General features: G+C 48.2%; 1 protein-coding gene across 2 annotated transcripts in view; it reads left to right on the top strand.

Annotated features, from left to right (window-relative positions):
• LOC137304319 (C-type lectin domain family 10 member A-like) overlaps positions 1 to 20373 on the top strand; it is a 78380-nt gene that overhangs the window by 4849 nt on the left and 53158 nt on the right. For both annotated transcript variants that reach the window (XM_067972868.1, XM_067972869.1), the window contains exons 2-3: positions 14376 to 14468; positions 16841 to 16885. In XM_067972868.1, the coding sequence (XP_067828969.1) occupies positions 14402 to 14468; positions 16841 to 16885 (112 nt within the window). In that variant the 5' untranslated portion in view covers positions 14376 to 14401. The remainder of the gene's footprint in view (positions 1 to 14375; positions 14469 to 16840; positions 16886 to 20373) is intronic.

The raw sequence follows: 20373 nt of genomic DNA, 5'->3' as shown, positions 1-20373 counted from the left end.
GTTAGTTTCCTCAACGAATCCCTTCTGTACGGACCCCACTCCAGAGTGAGGCCCTTTCCGGTCTCTTTTAAGCAACATTCCTCCCTGTGGGACATTTACTAAAATAGGGAGAGATCAAAGGTGAATGCGGAAAGCAAAACCAATCAAATCGTTGCAACGCAGACTTGGATCTCCTTGTTGAGATGGTTTTGAAAGCAGCAGAAATGTACTTTAGACAATCGCCTGTCACATCGGAGGGAAACATTTCGAGAAAACGCCCATCTGCACATTTAAGGGGAAAAAGCAGAATGCTCTTATTACAGTAGAGGCCCTAGAAAAAGGCTCGAAGACAAAATCGGGCCAGAAAACATCCAACCCCTGGACCATATGCCAAGAAAGGACTCAGTACAGCTGGGCAGGCAACCATGGCTCCGCCTGGCTCTGGAGAGGCTGAAAGTGGTGGTGCTGATATGGTTGGAGGCCATGATATATTTAAGATGAATAAATGTGGCAGATAGATATCGGAGGATGTATCGGGCACAGGATGAGAGAAGGGTGAGGGACTCTGGGCAATGTGGAGAATATCATCACAGAGCACATGGGCCAACCCCAGGACCTCCATTAATCCATTAACTTCAGTAATTTACTATTGGCTAGTTGTTTAGAAGAGATGGCACATTGATGCAGAATTGTATTCCAGCACAATCTGTAACCTCATGGCCCGGCATATTCCTCACTCTACCATTACCAACAAGCCAGGAGATCAACCCTGGTTCAATGAGGAGTGTAGAAGAGCATGCCAGGAGCAGCACCAGGCTGCTGAGGTGCCAACCTGGTGAAGCTACAACTCAGGACTACATGCATGCTAAACAGCGGAAGCAACATGCTATAGACAGAGCTAAATGATTCCACAACCAACGGATCAGATCAAAGCTCTGCAGTCCTGCCACATCTAGTCGTGAATGGTGGTGGACAATTAAACAACTAACAGGAGGAGGAGGCTCTGTAAACATCCCCATCCTCAATGATGGCAGAGTCCAGCACGTGAGTGCAAAAGACAGGGCTGAAGCGTTTGTAACCATCTTCAGTCAGAAGTGCCGAGTGGATGATCCATCTCGGCCTCCTCCCGATATCCCCACCATCACAGAAGCCAGTCTTCAGCCAATTCAATTCACTCCACATGATATCAAGAAACGGCTGAGTGCACTGGATACAGCAAAGGCGATGGGCCCCGACAACATTCCGGCTCTAGTGCTGAAGACTTGTACTCCAGAACTAGCTGCGCCTCGAGCCAAGCTGTTCCAGTACAGCTACAACACTGGTATCTACCCGACAATGTGGAAATTTGCCCAGGTATGTCCTGTCCACAAAAAGCAGGACAAATCCAATCCGGCCAATTACCGCCCCATCAGTCTACTCTCAATCATCAGCAAAGTGATGGAAGGTGTCGTCGACAATGCTATCAAGCGGCACTTACTCACCAATAACCTGCTCACCGATGCTCAGTTTGGGTTCCGCCAGGACCACTCGGCTCCAGACCTCATTACAGCCTTGGACCAAACATGGACAAAAGAGTTGAATTCCAAAGGTGAGGTGAGAGTGACTGCCCTTGACATCAAGGCAGCATTTGACCAAGTGTGGCACCAAGGAGCCCTAGTAAAATTGAAGTCAATGGGAATCAGGGGGAAAACTCTCCAGTGGCTGGAGTCATACCTAACACAAAGGAAGACGGTAGTGGTTGTTGGAGGCCAATCATCTCAGCCCCAGGACATTGCTGCAGGAGTTTCTTAGGGCAGTGTCCGAGGCCCAACCATCTTCAGCTGCTTCATCAATGACCTTCCCTCCATCATAAGGTCAGAAATGGGGATGTTCGCTGATGACTGCACAGTGTTCAGTTCCATTCACAACCCCTCAGATAATGAAGCAGTCTGAGCCCGCATGCAGCAAGACCTGGATAACATCCAGACTTGGGCTGATAAGTAGCAAGTAACATTTGCGCTAGACAAGTGCCAGGCAATGACCATCTCCAACAAGAGAGAGTCTAACCACCTCCCCTTGACATTCAATGGCATTACAATCACCGAATCCCCCACCATCAACATCCTGGGGGTCACCATTGACCAGAAACTTAACTGGATCAGCCACATAAATACTGTGGCGACAAGAGCAGGTCAGAGGCTGGGTATTCTGCGGCGAGTGACTCACCTCCTGACTCCCCAAAGCCTTCCCACCATCTACAAGGCACAAGTCAGGAGTGTGATGGAATACTCTCCACTTGCCTGGATGAGTGCAGCTCCAACAACACTCAAGAAGCTCGACACCATCCAGGACAAAGCAGCCCGCTCGATTGGCACCCCATCCACCACCCTAAACATTCACTCCCTTCACCACCGGCGCACTGTGGCTGCAGTGTGTACCATCCACAGGATGCACTGCAGCAACTCGCCAAGGCTTCTTCGACAGCACCTCCCAAACCCGCGACCTCTACCACCTAGAAGGATAAGAGCAGCAGGCGCATGGGAACAACACCACCTGCACGTTCCCCTCCAAGTCACACACCATCCCGACTTGGAAATATATCGCCGTTCCTTCATCGTCGCTGGGTCAAAATCCTGGAACTCCCTTCCTAACAGCACTGTGGGAGAACCTTCACCATACGGACTGCAGCGGTTCAAGAAGGCGGCTCACCACCACCTTCTCAAGGGTAATTAGGGATGGGCAATAAATGCTGGCCTTACCAGCGATGCCCACATTCCATGAATAAATAAAAGAAATCATTGTATAAAGACAAAAATCCACAAATTTAAAATTGAGGCATTCTTATGTTCTTATGTGAGGCAGACAAACATTCTTTAACCGCTTTTGTTTTTTTCCTCCTTTCTGTATGTCCCTGTTCAGTTTCTCTGGTCTATCGCGCCCTCCCATCCCTTCCCTCGATCGATAGGGTCAGAGCCTTCAGTCACCACATCTCGGCCCTTTGGAACCCTCTTCCTAAAATCCCTCCCCCCAGCTTCCTTTTTTTTATTCGTTCATGGGATATGGGCTTCACTGGCAAGATTCAACGATGGTAATGCCGTTGAATGTCAAGGGGAGGTGGTTAGACTCTCTCTTGTTGGAGATGGTCATTGCCTGGCACTTGTTTGGAGCGAATATTACTTGCCACTTATCAGCCCAAGCCTGGATGTTGTCCAGGTCTTGCTGAATACAAGAGCAGCAAGACGTGTCTTTGGCCATTTGCGCTGCTCCCCTCCAACACCTCCTCCCTCCCCAGTCCAGTGAAAGAAAGAACTTGCATTTATATAGTGCCTTTCATGACTAAATCGCTTCACAGCCAATGAAGTACTTTTGAAGTGTAGACACGTTGTAATGCAGCAGACAATTTGTGCACAGCAAGATCCCAGCAATGTGGTAATGACTAGATAATCTGTTTTAGTGATGTTGTTTGAGGGATAAACATTGGCCAGGACACCGGGGAGAACTCCCCTGCTCTTCTTCGAAATAGTGCCATGGGATCTTTTACATCCACCTGAGGGGCCAGACAGGGGTTCAGTTTAACATCTCATCCGAAAGAAGGCACCTCCGGCAGTGCAGCACTCCCTCAGTACTGACCTGCCGACAGTGCAGATCTCCCTCAGTACTGACCTGCCGACAGTGCAGATCTCCATTAGTACTAACCTGCCAACAGTGCAGATCTCCCTCAGTACTGACCTGCCGACAGTGCAGATCTCCCTCAGTACTGACCTGCCGACAGTGCAGCACTCCCTCAGTACTGACCCTCCGACAGTGCAGATCTCCCTCAGTACTGACCCGCCAACAGTGCAGCACTCCCTCAGTACTGACCTGCCGACAGTGCAGATCTCCCTCAGTACTGACCCTCCGACAGTGCAGATCTCCCTCAGTACTGACCCGCCAACAGTGCAGCACTCCCTCAGTACTGACCTGCCGACAGTGCAGATCTCCCTCAGTACTGACCCTCCAACAGTGTAGATCTCCCTCAGTACTGACCTGCCGACAGTGCAGATCTCCCTCAGTACTGACCTGCCGACAGTGCAGATCTCCCTCAGGACTGACCTGCCGACAGTGCAGATCTCCCTCAGTACTGCACTGCGAGTAACGGCCTAGATTTTGTGCTTAAGTCTCTGGAGTGGGACCTGAACCGTTGACCTTATGACTTGGAGGGGAGAGTGCTACCACTGAGCCATGGCTGATACACAGGCTCCTCGTTACAGGGAGGACGTCCCTAACAGGATGAATAATCCACAAAGATTCCAAACATAAAACTAGAAGAATCAAAGATCACAAGGTGTTTGTACTTTTCAGTTAAACTGTTCTAGTGATAATGATGGGAAAAAGAACACCGAAAAGCTAGTGCTTTATCTGCCATTTTGCTCTTTCCCTCCCTTTCTCACCTCCTCTGTGCAGTCTCTCTTTATTCAATATCATTCCCCTTTGTCAAAATTTACTTTTCATTTGGCAACAGCTGTAATTTGAAGTTTAAAAGCAAGAAACAAATCCCGAAAAAACAAATAAAGTTCCCCCTTGCCTGGGATTTCCAGGATGAGGAAATCAGTGCGTGGGGGAGCTGTACGTCCAAACTGGGTCGCACTGATCTGTGGCCGGTCACACCTCGCCTGGCCTTACGTTCAGGTCGGACTGATTTATAGGCGTGCTTCGATTGGACAGTTGGACAAAGCTAGCACCATCGCAGGCACGATGGGCCGAATGGCCTCCTTCTGCGCTGCAATTGTGGTGATTCGATGCCGTCCCACTGCGACATAATCACGAGTGTGGGATCAGCTCCCATACATACACTGACCACAACCAACTTCATTGGTTGGGCTGACTGAGTGTTTCCATCAAGTAATTTCTCTATTAAAAGGATTCGAGGGGAGATGAGGAGCAATTTTTTCACCCAGAGTGTGGTGGGGGTCTGGAACTCACTGCCTGAAAGGGTGGTAGAGGCAGAAACCCTCAACTCATTTAAAAACTACCTGGATGTGCACCTGAAGTGCTGTAACCTACAGGGCTATGGACCAAGTGCTGGAAAGTGGGATTAGGCCAAATGGCCTCCATCTGTGCCGTAAATTTTCTATGATTCTAAGATTCTCTGTAATGTCTCGGCCCACGACCCACCAGCCCCCACCCGACCTCACGACCCTCTCATGTTACTGCTGCTTCCCCCGAGCCTTCGTGGGGCAGGTACCGGTAGACCCCAGGTAGTGGTGGCCCTGAGGTGCACCCCAGGAGGGAGAGGGTCTTTTGGTGGCCTCTGCTCCCTCAATCCCACTCCCAACACTTACCTGCTGAAAGCCTTGGTCTCGGCCGAGCCCTTCAGTGGGACACGTGCTGCAATCTGGGTGTTCTGCCCCTTTAATGGTGCTCTTCCTACTCCTCCTCCTTCTCTTTTCCTCCTCCTGTTCTCCTCCTGCTCCTGCTCCTCTTCTCTGTTTCACCTCATCCCATTCCTTCTCCTCCTCCTCATTTCTCCTCTTGCTGTTCTTCCTTTTCCTCCCCTTTTCCTCTTCCTCCTTCTCCTCCTCCTTGTTTCTCCTCCTCCAGCTCTTTCTGCTCCCCCTCCTCCTCCTGTGCTACCCCTTCTCCTTTTCCTCCCCTTCTCCTCTTCTTCCTTCTCCTCCTTCTTGTTTCTCCTCTTCCTACTCCTTCCTCTCCTCTTCCTCCTCCTGCTCCACCTCCTCCATGTTTAGATCTTTCTGAATGGCAAAGTTGTGCAGCAGATGACGATAATCCTGGCCAAACGGTGCAGTAAGATGCCTCCTAATCTGCCCAGGCATCTAAAGTACTGTTTCAAGATACCGACCGTCTGTTCATTGACAGACCCTGCAGACTGTCTACGTCTCTTTGTACCTTCACTCAGCTGATGTTTGTAGTTGTCTCATGAGCGGGGGCTGAAGAGGGCCTATAACTCCTGAAAGTATCCTTCCAGTTTGGCTTCACCTTCAAAGAACCCAGTCACAGAGCATTGGTGTAAAGGAAAGAATTGTGACTGCGTGGGAAACAGGCACTGACCTCACTGATCCCCCGGAGCTGGTCACTGAGCATTTACATTTTGATGGAGTGCAACCCATGAAGGCCATGACAATGTGTGCAGGAGGAGCTGGATAGCCACAGTGGTACCACCACCAACACTTTGGAGGGTGCTGCGATGGAGATAATTTAGAGTGGGCTCTCACTTTGCCGTTCGTATTCTGGGATCGGGGGTGGGCGTGATTTTTTTTTATTTGTTCATGGGATGTGGGCGTCGCTGGCGAGGCCGGCATTTATTGCCCATCCCTAATTGCCCTTGAGAAGGTGGTGGTGAGCCGCCTTCTTGAACCGCTGCAGTCCGTGTGGTGAAGATTCTGCCACAGTGCTGTTAGGAAGGGAGTTCCAGGATTTTGATCCAGCAACGATGAAGGAACGGCCGATATATTTCCAAGTCGGGATGGTGTGTGACTTGGAGGGGAACGTGCAGGTGGTGTTGTTCCCATGTGCCTGCTGCCGTTGTCCTTCTAGGTGGTAGAGGTCGCGGGTTTGGGAGGTGCTGTCGAAGAAGCCTTGGCGAGTTGCTGCAGTGCATCCTGTGGATGGTACACACTGCAGCCACAGTGTGCCGGTGGTGAAGGGAGTGAATGTTTAGGGTGGTTGATGGGGTGCCAATCAAGCGGGCTGCTTTGTCCTGGATGGTGTTGATCTTCTTGAGTGTTGTTGGAGCTGCAATCATCCAGGCAAGTGGAGAGTATTCCATCACACTCCTGATTTGTGCCTTATAAATGGTGGAAAGGCTTTGGGGAGTCAGGAGGTGAGTCACTCGCCGCAGAATACCCAGCCTCTGACTTGCTCTTGTAGCCACAGTATTTATATGGCTGGTCCAGTTAGTTTCTGGTCAATGGTGACCCCCAGGATGTTGATGGTGGGGGATTCAGCGATGGTAATGCCGTTGAATGTCAAAGGGAGGTGGTTAGACTCTCTCTTGTTGGAGATCGTCATTGCCTGGCACTTGTCTGGTGCGAATGTTACTTGCCACTTATGAGCCCAAGCCTGGATGTTGTCCAGGCCTTGCTGCATGTGGGCTCGGACTGCTTCGTTATCTGAGGGGTTGCGAATGGAACTGAACACTGTGCAATCATCAGCGAACATCCCCATTTCTGACCTTATGATGGAGGGAAGGTCATTGATGAAGCAGCTGAAGATGGTTGGGCCTCGGACACTGCCCTGAGGAACTCCTGCAGCAATGCCCTGGGGCTCAGATGATTGGCCTCCAACAACCACTACCATCTTCCTTTGTGCTAGGTATGACTCCAGCCACTGGAGAGTTTTCCCCCTGATTCCCATTGACTTCAATTTTACTAGGGCTCCTTGGTGCCACACTCGGTCAAATGCTGCCTTGATGTCAAGGGCAGTCACTCTCCCCTCACCTCTGGAATTCAGCTCTTTTGTCCATGTTTGGACCAAGGCTGTAATGAGGTCTGGAGCTGAGTGGTCCTGGCGGAACCCAAACTGAGCATCGATGAGCAGGTTATTGGTGAGTAAGTGCCGCTTGATAGCACTGTCGACAACACCTTCCATCACATTGCTGATGATTGAGAGTCGACTGATGGGGCGGTAATTGGTCGGATTGGATCCGTCCTGCTTTTTGTGGACAGGACATACCTGGGCAATTTTCCACATTGTTGGGTAGATGCCAGTGTTGCAGCTGTACTGGAACAGCTTGGCTAGAGGCGCAGCTAGTTCTGGAGCACAATTCTTCAGCACTACAGCCGGGATGTTATCGGGGCCCATCGCCTTTGCTGTATCCAGTGCACTCAGCCGTTTCTTGATATTACTTGGAGTGAATCGAATTGGCTGAAGACTGGCTTCTGTGATGGTGGGCATATCGGGAGGAGGCCAAGATGGATCATCCACTCGACACTTCTGGTGATGAAGGGCTCACACTGGCATTGACTGATGTCCCCTTTGCAACGAGCCTCAGGCAGAAAAGTTCCAGCTGACAAGTTTCAGCAGGAAGCAAGCCTCAATGTCAACTCGTCTGCTTCTGGTATTGCTGTTTCTGGTAGTAAACCAGAGTCCTCAAGGTTCAGAGTGTTACTGGAGAGTCTTTATCATAATTTAATGAACCAGAATTCATACTTAAAGTGAAAGTGAGTATTTCAGCCCATGTGTGTGTCAGATGGTTCGAGTTTCAGAGGAAAGATCAGCTTTTTCACTGGGATTGGAGGCTATCAATATGAACCAATCAGAAAAGACAGAGAAGTCCCAGTTTGAGGAATGTTCCTCCTTCTCCTCCCCCTCCTCCTTCTCCTCCTCCTCCTTCTCCTCCTTCTCTCCTCCTACTCCTTCTCCCCTCCTCCTCCTTCTCCCCTCCTCCTCCTCCCCTCCTCTTCCTCTTCCTCCTCCCCCTCTTCCTCCACCTCCTTGTCCCCTCCTCCTCCTTCTGCCCTCGCCCTCCTCCTTCTTCCCTCCTCCTCCTCCCCTCCTCTTCCTCTTCATCCTCCTCCTTCTCCCCTCCTTCTTCTCCTTCTCCTCCTCCTCCTTCTCCTCCTCCTCCTCCTTCTCCTCCTCCTCCCGTCCTCCTCCTTCTCCCCCTCCTCCATGTTTAGGTCTCTCTGAATGACAACGTTGTTCTGCAGATGATGGTAATCCTGGTAGAACTGTGCTGTAAGATGCCCCCCCTGAGGTTGGTAGAACCAAACAATCAGCAGTTACTTTATTCAATGTTGGTTGCACATGAACTTGAGACAGAAAATTTTTAAGATAAGCTGATGGTTTCTGAGACCGACAGTTACAGGTTATATTTCTTTGTCCCCAAAGAAGTTGTAAATATTCTGCCAAAATGTATCTTTTAATTACCCAAATTCCCCAAAGGAACTTTTCATGTCCAGCCTACAGTTGCTTTATATGAATGTTTATTTTCCTTAAGACTAGTTGCAGTCATTTTTGAGTCATGGACACTCACTCCTCTGTGTGAACACATTACTTGACTTCATTTAAGCATTTCTGTCACTGCACTTATCATAGTATCATAAAGCACAGAAGGAGGCCATTCAGCCCATTGTGCCTGTGTCAGCTCGTTGAAAGAACTATCCAATTCTTCCCATTCCCCTGCTCTTTCCCCAGAGCCCTGCAAAGTTTTCCTTCAAGTATTTATCCAATTCCCTTTTGAAAGTTACTATTGAATCTGCTTCCACCGCCCTTTCAGGCAGTGAATTCCAGATCATCACAACTCACTGCATAAAAACATTTCTCCTCGTTTACCCTCTGGCTTTTTTGCCAATTATCTTAAATCTGTGTCCTCTGGTTACCGACCCTCCTGCCAGTGGAAACAATTTCTCCTTATTTACTCTATCAAAGCACTTCATAATTTAAAACACCTCGATTAAATTTCTATTTAACCTTCTCTGCTCTAAGGAGAACAATCCCAGCAGGGAGCAGGGTGAGAAATTCTCCATGGCCTCCTCCAGCCCTACAACCCGCTGAGGTCTCTGCGCTCCTCCAATTCTGGCCTCTTGCACTTGCCTGATTTTAATCACTCCATCATTGGCGGCCGTGCCTTCAGCTGCCTCGGCCCTAAGCTCTGGAATTCCCTCCCTAAACCTCTCCCCCTCTCTACCTCTCTCTCCTCCTTTAAGACAATCCTTAAAACCTACCTCTTTGACCAAGCTTTTGGTCACCTGTCCTAATATCTCCTTATGTGGCCCAGTGTCAATCGCTCCTGTGAAGCACCTTGGGATGTTTTATTATAGGAACATAGGAACATAGGAACAGGAGTAGGCCATTCAGCCCCTCGTGCCTGCTCCGCCATTTGATAAGATCATGGCTGATCTGTGATCTAACTCCATATACCTGCCTTTCGCCCATATCCCTTAATACCTTTGGTTGCCAAAAAGCTATCTATCTCAGATTTAAATTTAGCAATTGAGCTAGTATCAATTGCCATTTGCGGAAGAGAGTTCCAAACTTCGACCACCCTTTGTGTGTAGAAATGTTTTCTAATCTCGCTCCTGAAAGGTCTGGCTCTAATTTTTAGACTGTGCCCCCTACTCCTAAAATCCCCAACCAGCCGAAATAGTTTCTCTCTATCCACCCTATCCGTTCCCCTTAATATCTTATAAACTTCCATCAGATCACCCCTTAACCTTCTAAACTCTAGAGAATACAACCCCAATTTGTGTAATCTCTCCTCGTAACTTAACCCTTGAAGTCCGGGTATCATTCTAGTAAACCTACGCTGCACTCCCTCCAAGGCCAATATGTCCTTCCGAAGGTGAGGTGCCCAGAACTGCTCACAGTACTCCAGGTGCGGTCTAACCAGGGTTTTGTATAGCTGCAGCATGACTTCTGCCCCCTTGTACTCCAGTCCTCTAGATATAAAGGCCAGCATTCCATTAGCCTTCTTGATTATTTTCTGCACCTGTTCATGACACTTATGTTAAAGGCGCTATATAAATGCAAGTTGTTGTTGTTGAGAATGGTGAAGAACTTACCTTAATTGAAAAAAAAGTGTCAGTGAGGTTTCCACATTGAAGATTTTACTACAGTATCTCAGTGTGATGTCTGATGTGAACCGTTGGCTGTTAATGTGCAGATTGCAGAGTCTGGTTATGTTCTGTAACTTTGAACATAGTTTTCAGCTTGTATCTGCACTTGTAGTGGAGGGCTGACCTTTACCATGCAGCAACCAGGGAGCGAGCTAAGAGAGGTCTTTAAAATTATGACTGGGTAGACATAGAGAAAATGTTTCCACTTGTGGGGAAGTCCAAAACTGGGGGCCATAAATATAAGATAGACACTAATAAATCCAATAGGGAATTCAGGAGAAACTTCTTTACCCAGAGAGTGGTTAGAATGTGGAATGTGCTACCACAAGGAGCGATTGATAGTATAGATGCATTTAAGGGGAAGCTGGATGATGGAGAAAGGAATAGAAGGATATCCTGATAGGGGGAGATGAAGTAGGGAGGGAGGAGGCTCGTGTGGAGCATAAACACCGGCACAGTCGGGCCGAATGGCCTGATTCTGTGCTGTAAATTCTGTGTAATTGTATATAAGAGCTGGCACTCTCCATGTTGGAGCGGGCAGCATCAACAGGGAGGTAAACAGTGATATTAACTAATAACGGTTTTTAATACATTGTAAACCCAGACAGTCAGTCAGGTCCCCTGAGAGCAGTAACTTCACCTCCCCATGCCTGTTCCTGCAAACTAGCATTTTCAGTTTGTTGTAATGACTTCAATGTGTGATAGATTTATTCCCAGGGCAAGAAAATAACCAATTTGACAGGGGTCGAAGGTCAGCAGAGGCTGCAATGGCTGTTGGCAACTGCAGTAGGGGAGATTTTACCGGTTGTGTTCGACACCCCCTGTGTCTGCTATAACAGAGGCTGTTCGTCTCATGTAACTGGATCCTGTAACGTCGGATTGGAGGCCAAAGAGCTACTTTTAAATATCCAGAACTTGTCCCAAGAGGAATGATTTTTGGCTGAAATGGTTGAATTACTCAGTAATGTGTAAATCTACCCCCTGCTGCAAACTGCGAATTTCACTGCCTCACACCTCTTGAAAATAACTTGCATCAAGCATCTTTTCCATCCACAGGATTTCACAGCCGATGAATTGAGTGAAGTCACTGTTGTTTTGTGGGTAACCACAGCAGCAAATTTGCACAGCGAGGTCCCACCAACGGCAATGAGATAAATGATCAGTTAACCTGCCTTTGGTGTTGGTTGATGGAGAATTATTGGTCAGGAGGCCGGGACAACTATTGTCCTTCAAATGGTGCCCTGGGATCTGTTCCATCCACTTCAACATGCCGACAGAGTCTCGTTCTCATCCGGAAGATGGCACCTCTGACAGTGCAGCATTCCCTCAGTACTGCACTGGGAGTGTCAGCCTGGATTTTGTGCTCAGATCTGAAGTGACCCCATGACCTTGTGATTCAAGAAGCAAGAATGCTACTAACTGAGCCAAGCTGACACTACTGACCATAATTGTTCCTGCCACCCTACGCTAAGGGGGACAATTTTAACCCAACCCGTTCATTGGGTCAATGGATAGTAATATTAGGCAGGGTGGAAAACCTTCCACCCCATCCTGTGGGCTTCCTGCCCACTCAGGCCTCTAGCTCAGCAGTTATAGAGTCATAGAATCAAAGAACTTTCAAAAGGCAATTGGATATGTACTTGAAGAGGTTAGAGGGAAAAAGCTGGGGTGTGGGTCTAAATTGGACAGGTCTTTCAGGCACGTTAGGGCAGGACACACTGCATTGGAGGGTGAGCCAGCAAATAGAGAGGGCAGAGCAGCAGCGTCCGATTATCGGGAGTGTAAACTTTTATGTCTCCTGAGCTGGACAGGGTAGGGGTAGGGGTACAGGGTGGGAGCAGTGCAGCGTCCTGTACTGACATCATCGCTTTAGAGGCCTGGTCACTGTTTGCTCACACTGGTCTGACGTTCCCAGAGCTAATGGCCTCGGTTGCTGCCCATGGGTGAGGAATTCTCCTGAGAAGAGGAGTCCCCATGTACATTTTGTACAAGTGCCAACGTGGAAGCAGGCAGGGGGAAATTACATGGGAAAAGAAGTGAAGGGGAGGCGAGGGGAGGGTCAGAATCCATGGCAAGGGAGGAATGGATGGCGGATGGCAGTGAAGGGGAGAGGGAAATTGAAGACAATGAAGATGGAGTTGAATGGATGGTAATAGAGGGAAGGCAGAAATGGATTGTAAAGAAGGGGAGAGGGAAAAGAAAACATTTGGAACCAGTTCCTTAGGGAGGGAAGGAGAGAAACTCTGTGCAGTGTTTTGGGGTGGGGTGGGGGGAGGTGAAGGAGAGAGCCACCTTAAACAGGGGGCGGGTGAAAGAGAGACAACTTGAACAGGGAGTGGGGCAAACTGATCAGCAACAGGAGAGAATGGAAGTATTTGTTAAATGGGACATGAGAGAAGTCAATACTAGTTTCTAGTTTTTAGTTTTTAAATACTAAATATCTGTTCATTGTGAAATATAAAAGTGCTTAAAATCATTTTTAATGTTTTGGAGGAGCCCCGGACCCTAGAAACAGGTCACCTTTAATGTAGGAATGTTGTGACTCTTTGTTCTTGAGCTGTCTCCATTTTTCTGGGAACTGTTGATGAGATTTAGTTGCTTTCCTCGTTGGTCAGTATGGAAATGAGTGGAAGCTCTTTCACTTTTGGCTCCTTCTCAAGTGAACGCTCTGTGCTTCTCGCTGGCTGTGTGGAATCATTGTGCCTCACTCCAGAAAATGAAAGGTTTGCTGTAGTCTCAGCTTATGGTTAACAGATGCAGCCATTTTCAAAAGCTTTGCTGGTCCAGAGAGTTTATTTGGGGTCAGTGAAATCGAGCTCGTCCTCCAGCTCCATAGTGTGATGTATCCGCCTTTTAAATCCATAGGACCATTCAAGGGCTGCAGTTTATCGATTACCAATGGGCATCGCATGAGTATAGTTAAAGGGGGTATTTTAAGTGGGAGCGGGATTCGGACGGGCAGGGGTGGGGGTGTGGGGTGCGGGTGTGGGGTGCGGGTGGGGGCAGGGTGGGGGTATGGTGGGGGGGCGGAGGCAGGGTAGGGGTGGGGGTATGGGTGGGGGGGGCGTGGAGTGGGGGTAGGGCAGGGGTTGGGGCAGGGCGAGTGGAGGTTTTTGGGGAGCTGGGCATGGTGGGGTGGGGGTTTGGGGTGGGGGTTGAGGGCAGGGTCGGGGCAGTGCGAGCGGGGTTTTTAGGGGGCAGGGCAGTGCCCAATCTCGGGTACTTTGTGGGGGGCGGGTAATTTACATTCTGCCAGTCAGCTGCCCGCACGAATCAGGCAGGAAGTAGAATATGGCGGACGGGGACGGACGGGGACGGTCATGGGCAGACGGGGGTGGACGTGGGCAGACGGGGGGCAGACGGGGGCGGTCGAAGGCGGATGGGGGCAGAAGCTCATGAAGGTTAATCGTGGGGAGCGGGATTTCAATGGGATCTTGCAGGCGGGAAAGGGGGAGTAGAGAATCCGGAATACAGGAGGCCTAAACTTTCCTTGTTGTTCCCGGACACACTCCTGCTCCTTCTGGCCCCACAAAGGAAAGTAAAAATTAACCCTTGTCTGATCCCGAATCCTCTTCCCCGTTGTCTTCACCTGATGGGAAACTCGGAATGGCTTCCCTGCTCAGGGCAGAGTTAAAATTGCAGTCGGGGCCCGATCTTCAGGTGGTTAAAATGGAAGACGGTGGGTTTGAGGCGGGTCAGTCACCCGTTGATTTTAACCGTTTTTTACGCCGGGCGAGTTGGGTTAAAACTGCCCGATGTTGTTGTTCCACAGCACAGTGTGAAGGTGAGAGTAGAGGGAGCACACTCGTGGGAGAGTAAAGGCCACACTTCTTGTTTAACTCCTGCTCTCCTTTCATGAAGGACCATCAGTTCCTGCGTAAAACGACATGGTGAAAGACAGCACCGGGGATCAACAGGGAAAGGAGGAAATCACGATGAAAGTCCAGAACTCAGGTACATTTCCACACTTCAACATAACTCCATGTTTCTGCCGGTAAGCATTTTGGGAGGGATTTCAATTGGAGAATGAAGAGAATTCATTTGGAGTTTTAGTTAATATGATCCTGAGATTGTGGGAGTAGGATTGTCGAATGCAGACTCACAGGGCAAACCGCCAACTACAGGCATCTTCACCACCACGTTCACCACCAGTGGGTATCCCAGTGGGCGAGGCTCCATACTGGGAGTCTGCACTCAGTCTGCACTCAGAAAATTGGCTCCCATGTTTCTAAATTTTCACATTCTTCCCTCTTGCACCTCCCTAAATAAGTCCGTTGACTCTGGTCACGCAGAAACATTGGCGAGGTACTTTTTTTAAAAATCCCTATGATTTCAACCTGATTTTCTTTTTATTTCCGCCGGTTGTCAAAACATTTGCCAAACCGTCACTGGCGGGAGGGTCGGTAACCAGAGGACACAGATTTAAAATAATCGGCAAAAAATCCAGGAGGGAGATCAGGAGAATTTTTCTTACGCAGCGAGTTGTGATGATCTGGAATGCGCTGCCTGAAAGGGCGGTGGAAGCAGATTCAATAATAACTTTCAAAAGGGAATTAGATAAACACTTGAAAAGGAGAAATTTGCTATGGGGGAGAGAGCAGGGGAGTGGGACTAATTGGACAGCTCTTTCAAAGGGCCGGCACAGGCACGATGGGTTGAATGGCCTCCTCCTGTGCTGCATGATTCTATAATTCGATGCGACAATTTGCACTGGGGTCACTGGAGGGTGATCGGGAGATCAGGAATTCCCGGCAGAATCTGCTCCTCTGTAGCCCAGTGGTGCTGAGCCCAACTGCAGAACAATGTCCAGTCAGTAATGGTTCAGCATTGCGTACATCAAACTCACTGAATGTATTGTCTTAGTCAAGAGGACGTATCTGAGGGTTATAAATACACTAATCACGAGGGAGTGCGAAAATAAACCGTAACACAGACATATAAATGCCTTGGGGTTTAATGGTGCAGTTATATCTCAAGCGTTTCTGTTTATTTTTAATAGATCCATTTCTGCACTCTCCGGAATCTTTCTTTCCGTGTTATTATTTTAGTCTGTTCTCATCAAGGTGAGGGATGTTAGACCTGGGTAATGGAACCCCTCCCCTTTCAGCAGGAAGTGTACCTCAGTGAGTGAAGCTCCCTCCCAACCTACTACACCAGTGTTACATCTGATTCATTCCCCACACCAGCTCTCCCGTCGCCTCTCCGAGTGAGAGCGCCAATCAGTGGCGAATCAGGCACAGTTTTGTGCTGTGCAGGAATTGGACTGAGACGGCACAAACCCAGAGCCCCGACAGCCAGCAGACACGGGGGGGCTTTCATGCCAACAGTCTGGGCTGGATTTAAGACCAGCGTCTAATCCGGTGCCCCACCCACTAACCCCTCCCTCTCCCCTTCTCCCTCTCCCTTCTCACTTTACAGAAGTACTTTTCGACAGAACAGCAGACGATTCTGTGACTCAGTGAAACCAGTCAGTAGTTACAAATGTTTTACAAATGTTCCTCAGAACCTAACCATCTGGAACTCATTACACACATACCCGAAAATGTAACTCCGCAGTAATGACTGAATCTCGATAAATGTCCATCTACATTGCTGAAAGTCCTTATAACCAACCAGTACTTATTAAACTAGCTTATTCTGATTAGTGGAGGTATGGACATGTTACTTGACAATAATCCAGGGGCCTGCACTAATAATCCAGAAGATTGTGAGTTCAAATCCCACTGTGGCAGTTTGGAAATTTGAATTTAGTTTTAAAAAACCTGGAAATAAAAAGCCGGTGTCTGTAATAGTGACCGAGAAGCTGCTTTCTGTTATAAAAACCCAACTGATTCACTAATGTCCTTTAGGGAAGGAAACCTGCCGTCCTTCCCCGGTCTGGGCCTATGTGACTCCAGTCCCACAGCAACATGGTTGACTCTTAACTGTCCTCTGAAGTGGCCGAGCGAGTTGTATCAAACCCACAATATAGCGGTTCAAGAAGAGGGCCCCCCACCACCTTCTCAGGGCAACTTGGGATGGGCAATAAATGCCGGCCTCGCCAGCAACACCCGCATCCCAAGAATTATTATTTTAAAATCTCCCTTTGCATTTCTCTTGGTGAGTCAGAGGCATCAGTGTTTTGTAACAATTGGGGTGTTTATTCCTTGTCGGGGAACACACCAAGGCCAGTGATGTACAGGACGGTCAAATTCCAATCTTATTGCATGCTATTCAAAGATTTCTCCTGGTGTTTTGGGGATTGGCTTATCTGACCTGAGAACTGAGTGACCTTCATTGTATAGTTAGGTCTATGTTCCTTTACCTGTCCCTTACCATTTTTGCAGCCGAGGATGCACAGCAAGATGGAATGCAAGATGCACCAGTTGGAGGTAAGTCCCCGGGGTATATGGTACTGGGGAGGGGGAGGGGAAGTGGGAGGAGGAGGGGGATGGGGAGGGAGGGAGGGGAAGTAGGAGGGAAAGGGAGGAGGAGGAGGGGAGGGGGAGGGAAGTGGGAGAAGGAGGGGGATGGGGAGGGAGAATGGGATGGGGAAGGGGAGTAGGAGCGAGATGGGGAGGGAGAGAGACGGGGAGGAGGAGTAGGATGGAAAGGGAGGGGGAGAGAGCAGGGGAGGGGAGATGGAAGGGGGACGGGGTTGGGAGGAGGAAGGGGAGTGGGAGGGTGTGGGAGGGGGATTGGGATGGAGAGAGGAGGGGAGGGGGAGGGGAGAAGGAGGGGACAGGGAGGGGGTGGGGAGGAGGAGGGGACAGGGAGGGGAGGAGGAGAGGAAGGGAGGGGGAGGAAGAGGGGGAGGAGGAGGAGAAGCGGAGGAGGAGGGGACAGGGAGGGGGAGGAGGAGGAGAAGCGGAGGAGGAGGGGACAGGGAGGGGGAGGAGGAGGGGGAAGGGGTTTAACTGCACTGTGGATGGTTTGACTTTGATATTACTGATGGTCCTGGAGTTTGGCAGAGCTGGGAATGGGGTGCGACGTTAGCCCGGCTGCATTACGGGAAATGCCGACCACATCAGGCCTAACCAGTAAGGGGCCACTGGAGGCAGCAGTCTAAAAAAGTTTGTTGAAAAGTAATTTCCTGAATGTGGAGCCGGGTGGTGCAGCAGTGCCACGGGCCATTGCCGTCCCCTCACCATCAACACCCCCCTCCCCCCGCCTCGATTGGTCCCTCCTCTCTACTGGTTCCCCTGCCACTTCCTTCTCAATCACTTCCCCTGCCCAGGTCCACCTGAGGGTTTCTGCTATGGCCAGGGGCAGCCCAAAAATTGAAATCCTGTTTGCCGGCAAGTTGTCTGGAGGCCTAATCACTCGGTACAAGTGATAATTCTCTGCACCCAGTTCATGCTGGTCTCTAGGCCTCTGTCCCTGTCTCTCTGTCTATTCCCCTATCTCTGTCTCTCTCCCTGTCCCTTTTCCTTTCTCTGCACCTCTCTCTCTCTCTCTGTACCACTGCTGTCATCAATTAGAATATTTCTATTTTCTAGCAACAAAATACGGGTGAAGGTAATCAGAGCCTTTCTCTTTTCCTGAGAAGCTTTCAAATTTCAATTCATTTTTTTAAATTCCAAGTAAAAGGAGAAGTCAATTTAGGATGAGGACAGGTGCTCTGTTGGTCCCTCTTTCTTCCTCTGAATTTGATGCACATTCTGAAGTAAAAAATGCATAACTTTTATTTAAAAGTTTTGTTGCAAATCCACCCAAATTCATCATGCAATTTGTATTTAAATCATCTTTTAAAATACACAAACTGAGTTATTGTTATACACAGTGATAAAAATAAATAATAGAATGTTTATCATTCAAATATAAACAAAAACTACAACAGCTGTGCAATCTATACAGTCTTTCAGATTTGAAATGGATTTTACATAGAATTACATACAATCTGCAGCACGGAAACAGGCCATTCGGCCCAACTGGTCTATTCCGGTGTTTATTCTCCACACGAGCCTCCTCCCACCCCTTTTCATCTCACCCTATCAGCATATCCTTCTATTCCTTTCTCCCTCATGTGTTTATCCAGCTTCCCCTTAAATACATCTATACTATTCACCTCAACCACTCCTTGTGGGAGAGAGTTCCACATTCTCACCACTCTCTGGGTAAAGAAGTTTCTCCTGAATTCCCTATTGGATTTATTAGTGACCATCTTATATTTATGGCCCCTAGTTCTGGTCTCCCCCACAAGTGGAAACATTTTCTCTACGTCTACCCTATCAAACCCTTTCGTAATCTTAAAAACATCGAACAGTTCACCCCTCATTTTGTCTCTCACACACACACACCAGCCTCTCTGTTCAACAAATATTTAATATAAACTTTAATTGAGTAAAGCTTTTGAAATTTGTCTTTTCTTCAAATGACTTTGATAAAACAACCAAACCATTTTTGTTAGAGATTGAAGGGCAGTGTTGTTTGAGCTGGGATGTTTAAATGTGGCTGGAACATTGCGCAGACTACAGGACCTGCCTCCATCTCAGAGTCATCACTCTGGGCTGGCACATCAAATCCAAGCTCAGGCTTTTGAGAGAATCTGGGGCCTTCAAGTAAAAACTTTATTGAAGGTATTAGAAGACACAAAAGATAATTCAATTGGTAATTTTAATTGTGAACTTCTTTCTTTATTCTGAAATGTATAATTTCTAATGTCATATTTTGTTTAAAACCTTATTTTGGACGTTAGAAAGTTTACCGAGAAAAAATGGCGAATGGAAAATTTCTCAAAGAGCTTTTATGGTGATTTGATTAGCTCATTTCTTTCTCCTTTTACTATTTTCGATGCTATAACTGATAGAATCTCCGGATTGGTAATTCAGCACTTGTTATCTCGGTAAGTTATTAGTAGGTCCTCAGTGACAGATTGCGAGTCACTTTCCTCAATTCTGATTGGCACATTTCCCACCTCTTCAGTTTCGATATGTTGCTGTTTTACTTTAGATCACTTAGCAACACATTACGGCAAAAGTGTGACAGTGAAAGTGTGACAGCAAAAGTGTGACAACAGGAAGTGAGTGTGACAAACAGGAAGTGTGCAGTAGGCGTAAGTCTTTTAATATATCGTAGTTCGATAGATGCCAGACACAAAGCTAATTTGCACATGTTTTACCATAGCACAAATAATAAGGATTTCCTTTTGAACGTTTTCCATAGGCTATTCAACTGTGAAAGTACCTCCCAGCGGAGACAGAAGCTATCATATGAACATAAGAAAGGCACAAAAACGCCATTTGGCCCATCAAGCATGTCCCATTCTATCGACAGTGTGACCTTGCACACAACCCCCATCCCTCAGAAAGGTTTCCTTGTTTGGAAAGGCAAAAAAGCCAATTCAGGAAAAAAATTGGGAAATTCCTCTCTGACTTCCCAAGGCAATCAAGCAAAGTTCCAGCAGTGCACAGAAGCCTGAGAGTCATCACAATCTGGCCTCCTAGCTAGTGACTTACCCCATCACAATCTAGCCCCCTAGCTAGTGACTTACCCCATCACAATCTAAACAATTTTACAACACCAAGTTATAGTCCAGCAATTTTATTTTAAATTCACAAGCTTTCGGAGATTTTCTCCTTCCTCAGGTAAATGTTTCAAGATCTCCTTGAAGCCTACGCATTTATACATATTGAATAATACATGGTGTTTACAGACTGCCCCTGCAACTGCCCGTTGCCAAGGCAATCACCGTGTTCAGACAGAGAGGTGTCATCTGCAGAACCCCCGAATACACATTCAACAAAAAAACAAACAGGGAAAAAAACAGAGAAAAAAAAAACACAGAGAGAGGCAGAAACATCCGGAAGGCAGAGAGAGCCAGCAAATGACCCATTATATTAAAAACAGATAACATTTGTTCGCTGGTGGGGTAACGTGT

The sequence above is a fragment of the Heptranchias perlo genome, chromosome 37 (assembly GCF_035084215.1).
Source record: "Heptranchias perlo isolate sHepPer1 chromosome 37, sHepPer1.hap1, whole genome shotgun sequence".
NCBI classification, from domain to species: Eukaryota; Metazoa; Chordata; class Chondrichthyes; order Hexanchiformes; family Hexanchidae; genus Heptranchias; species Heptranchias perlo.
Note: the sequence above shows the minus strand (reverse complement) of the source record. Positions and strands in the feature narration are given on the sequence as shown.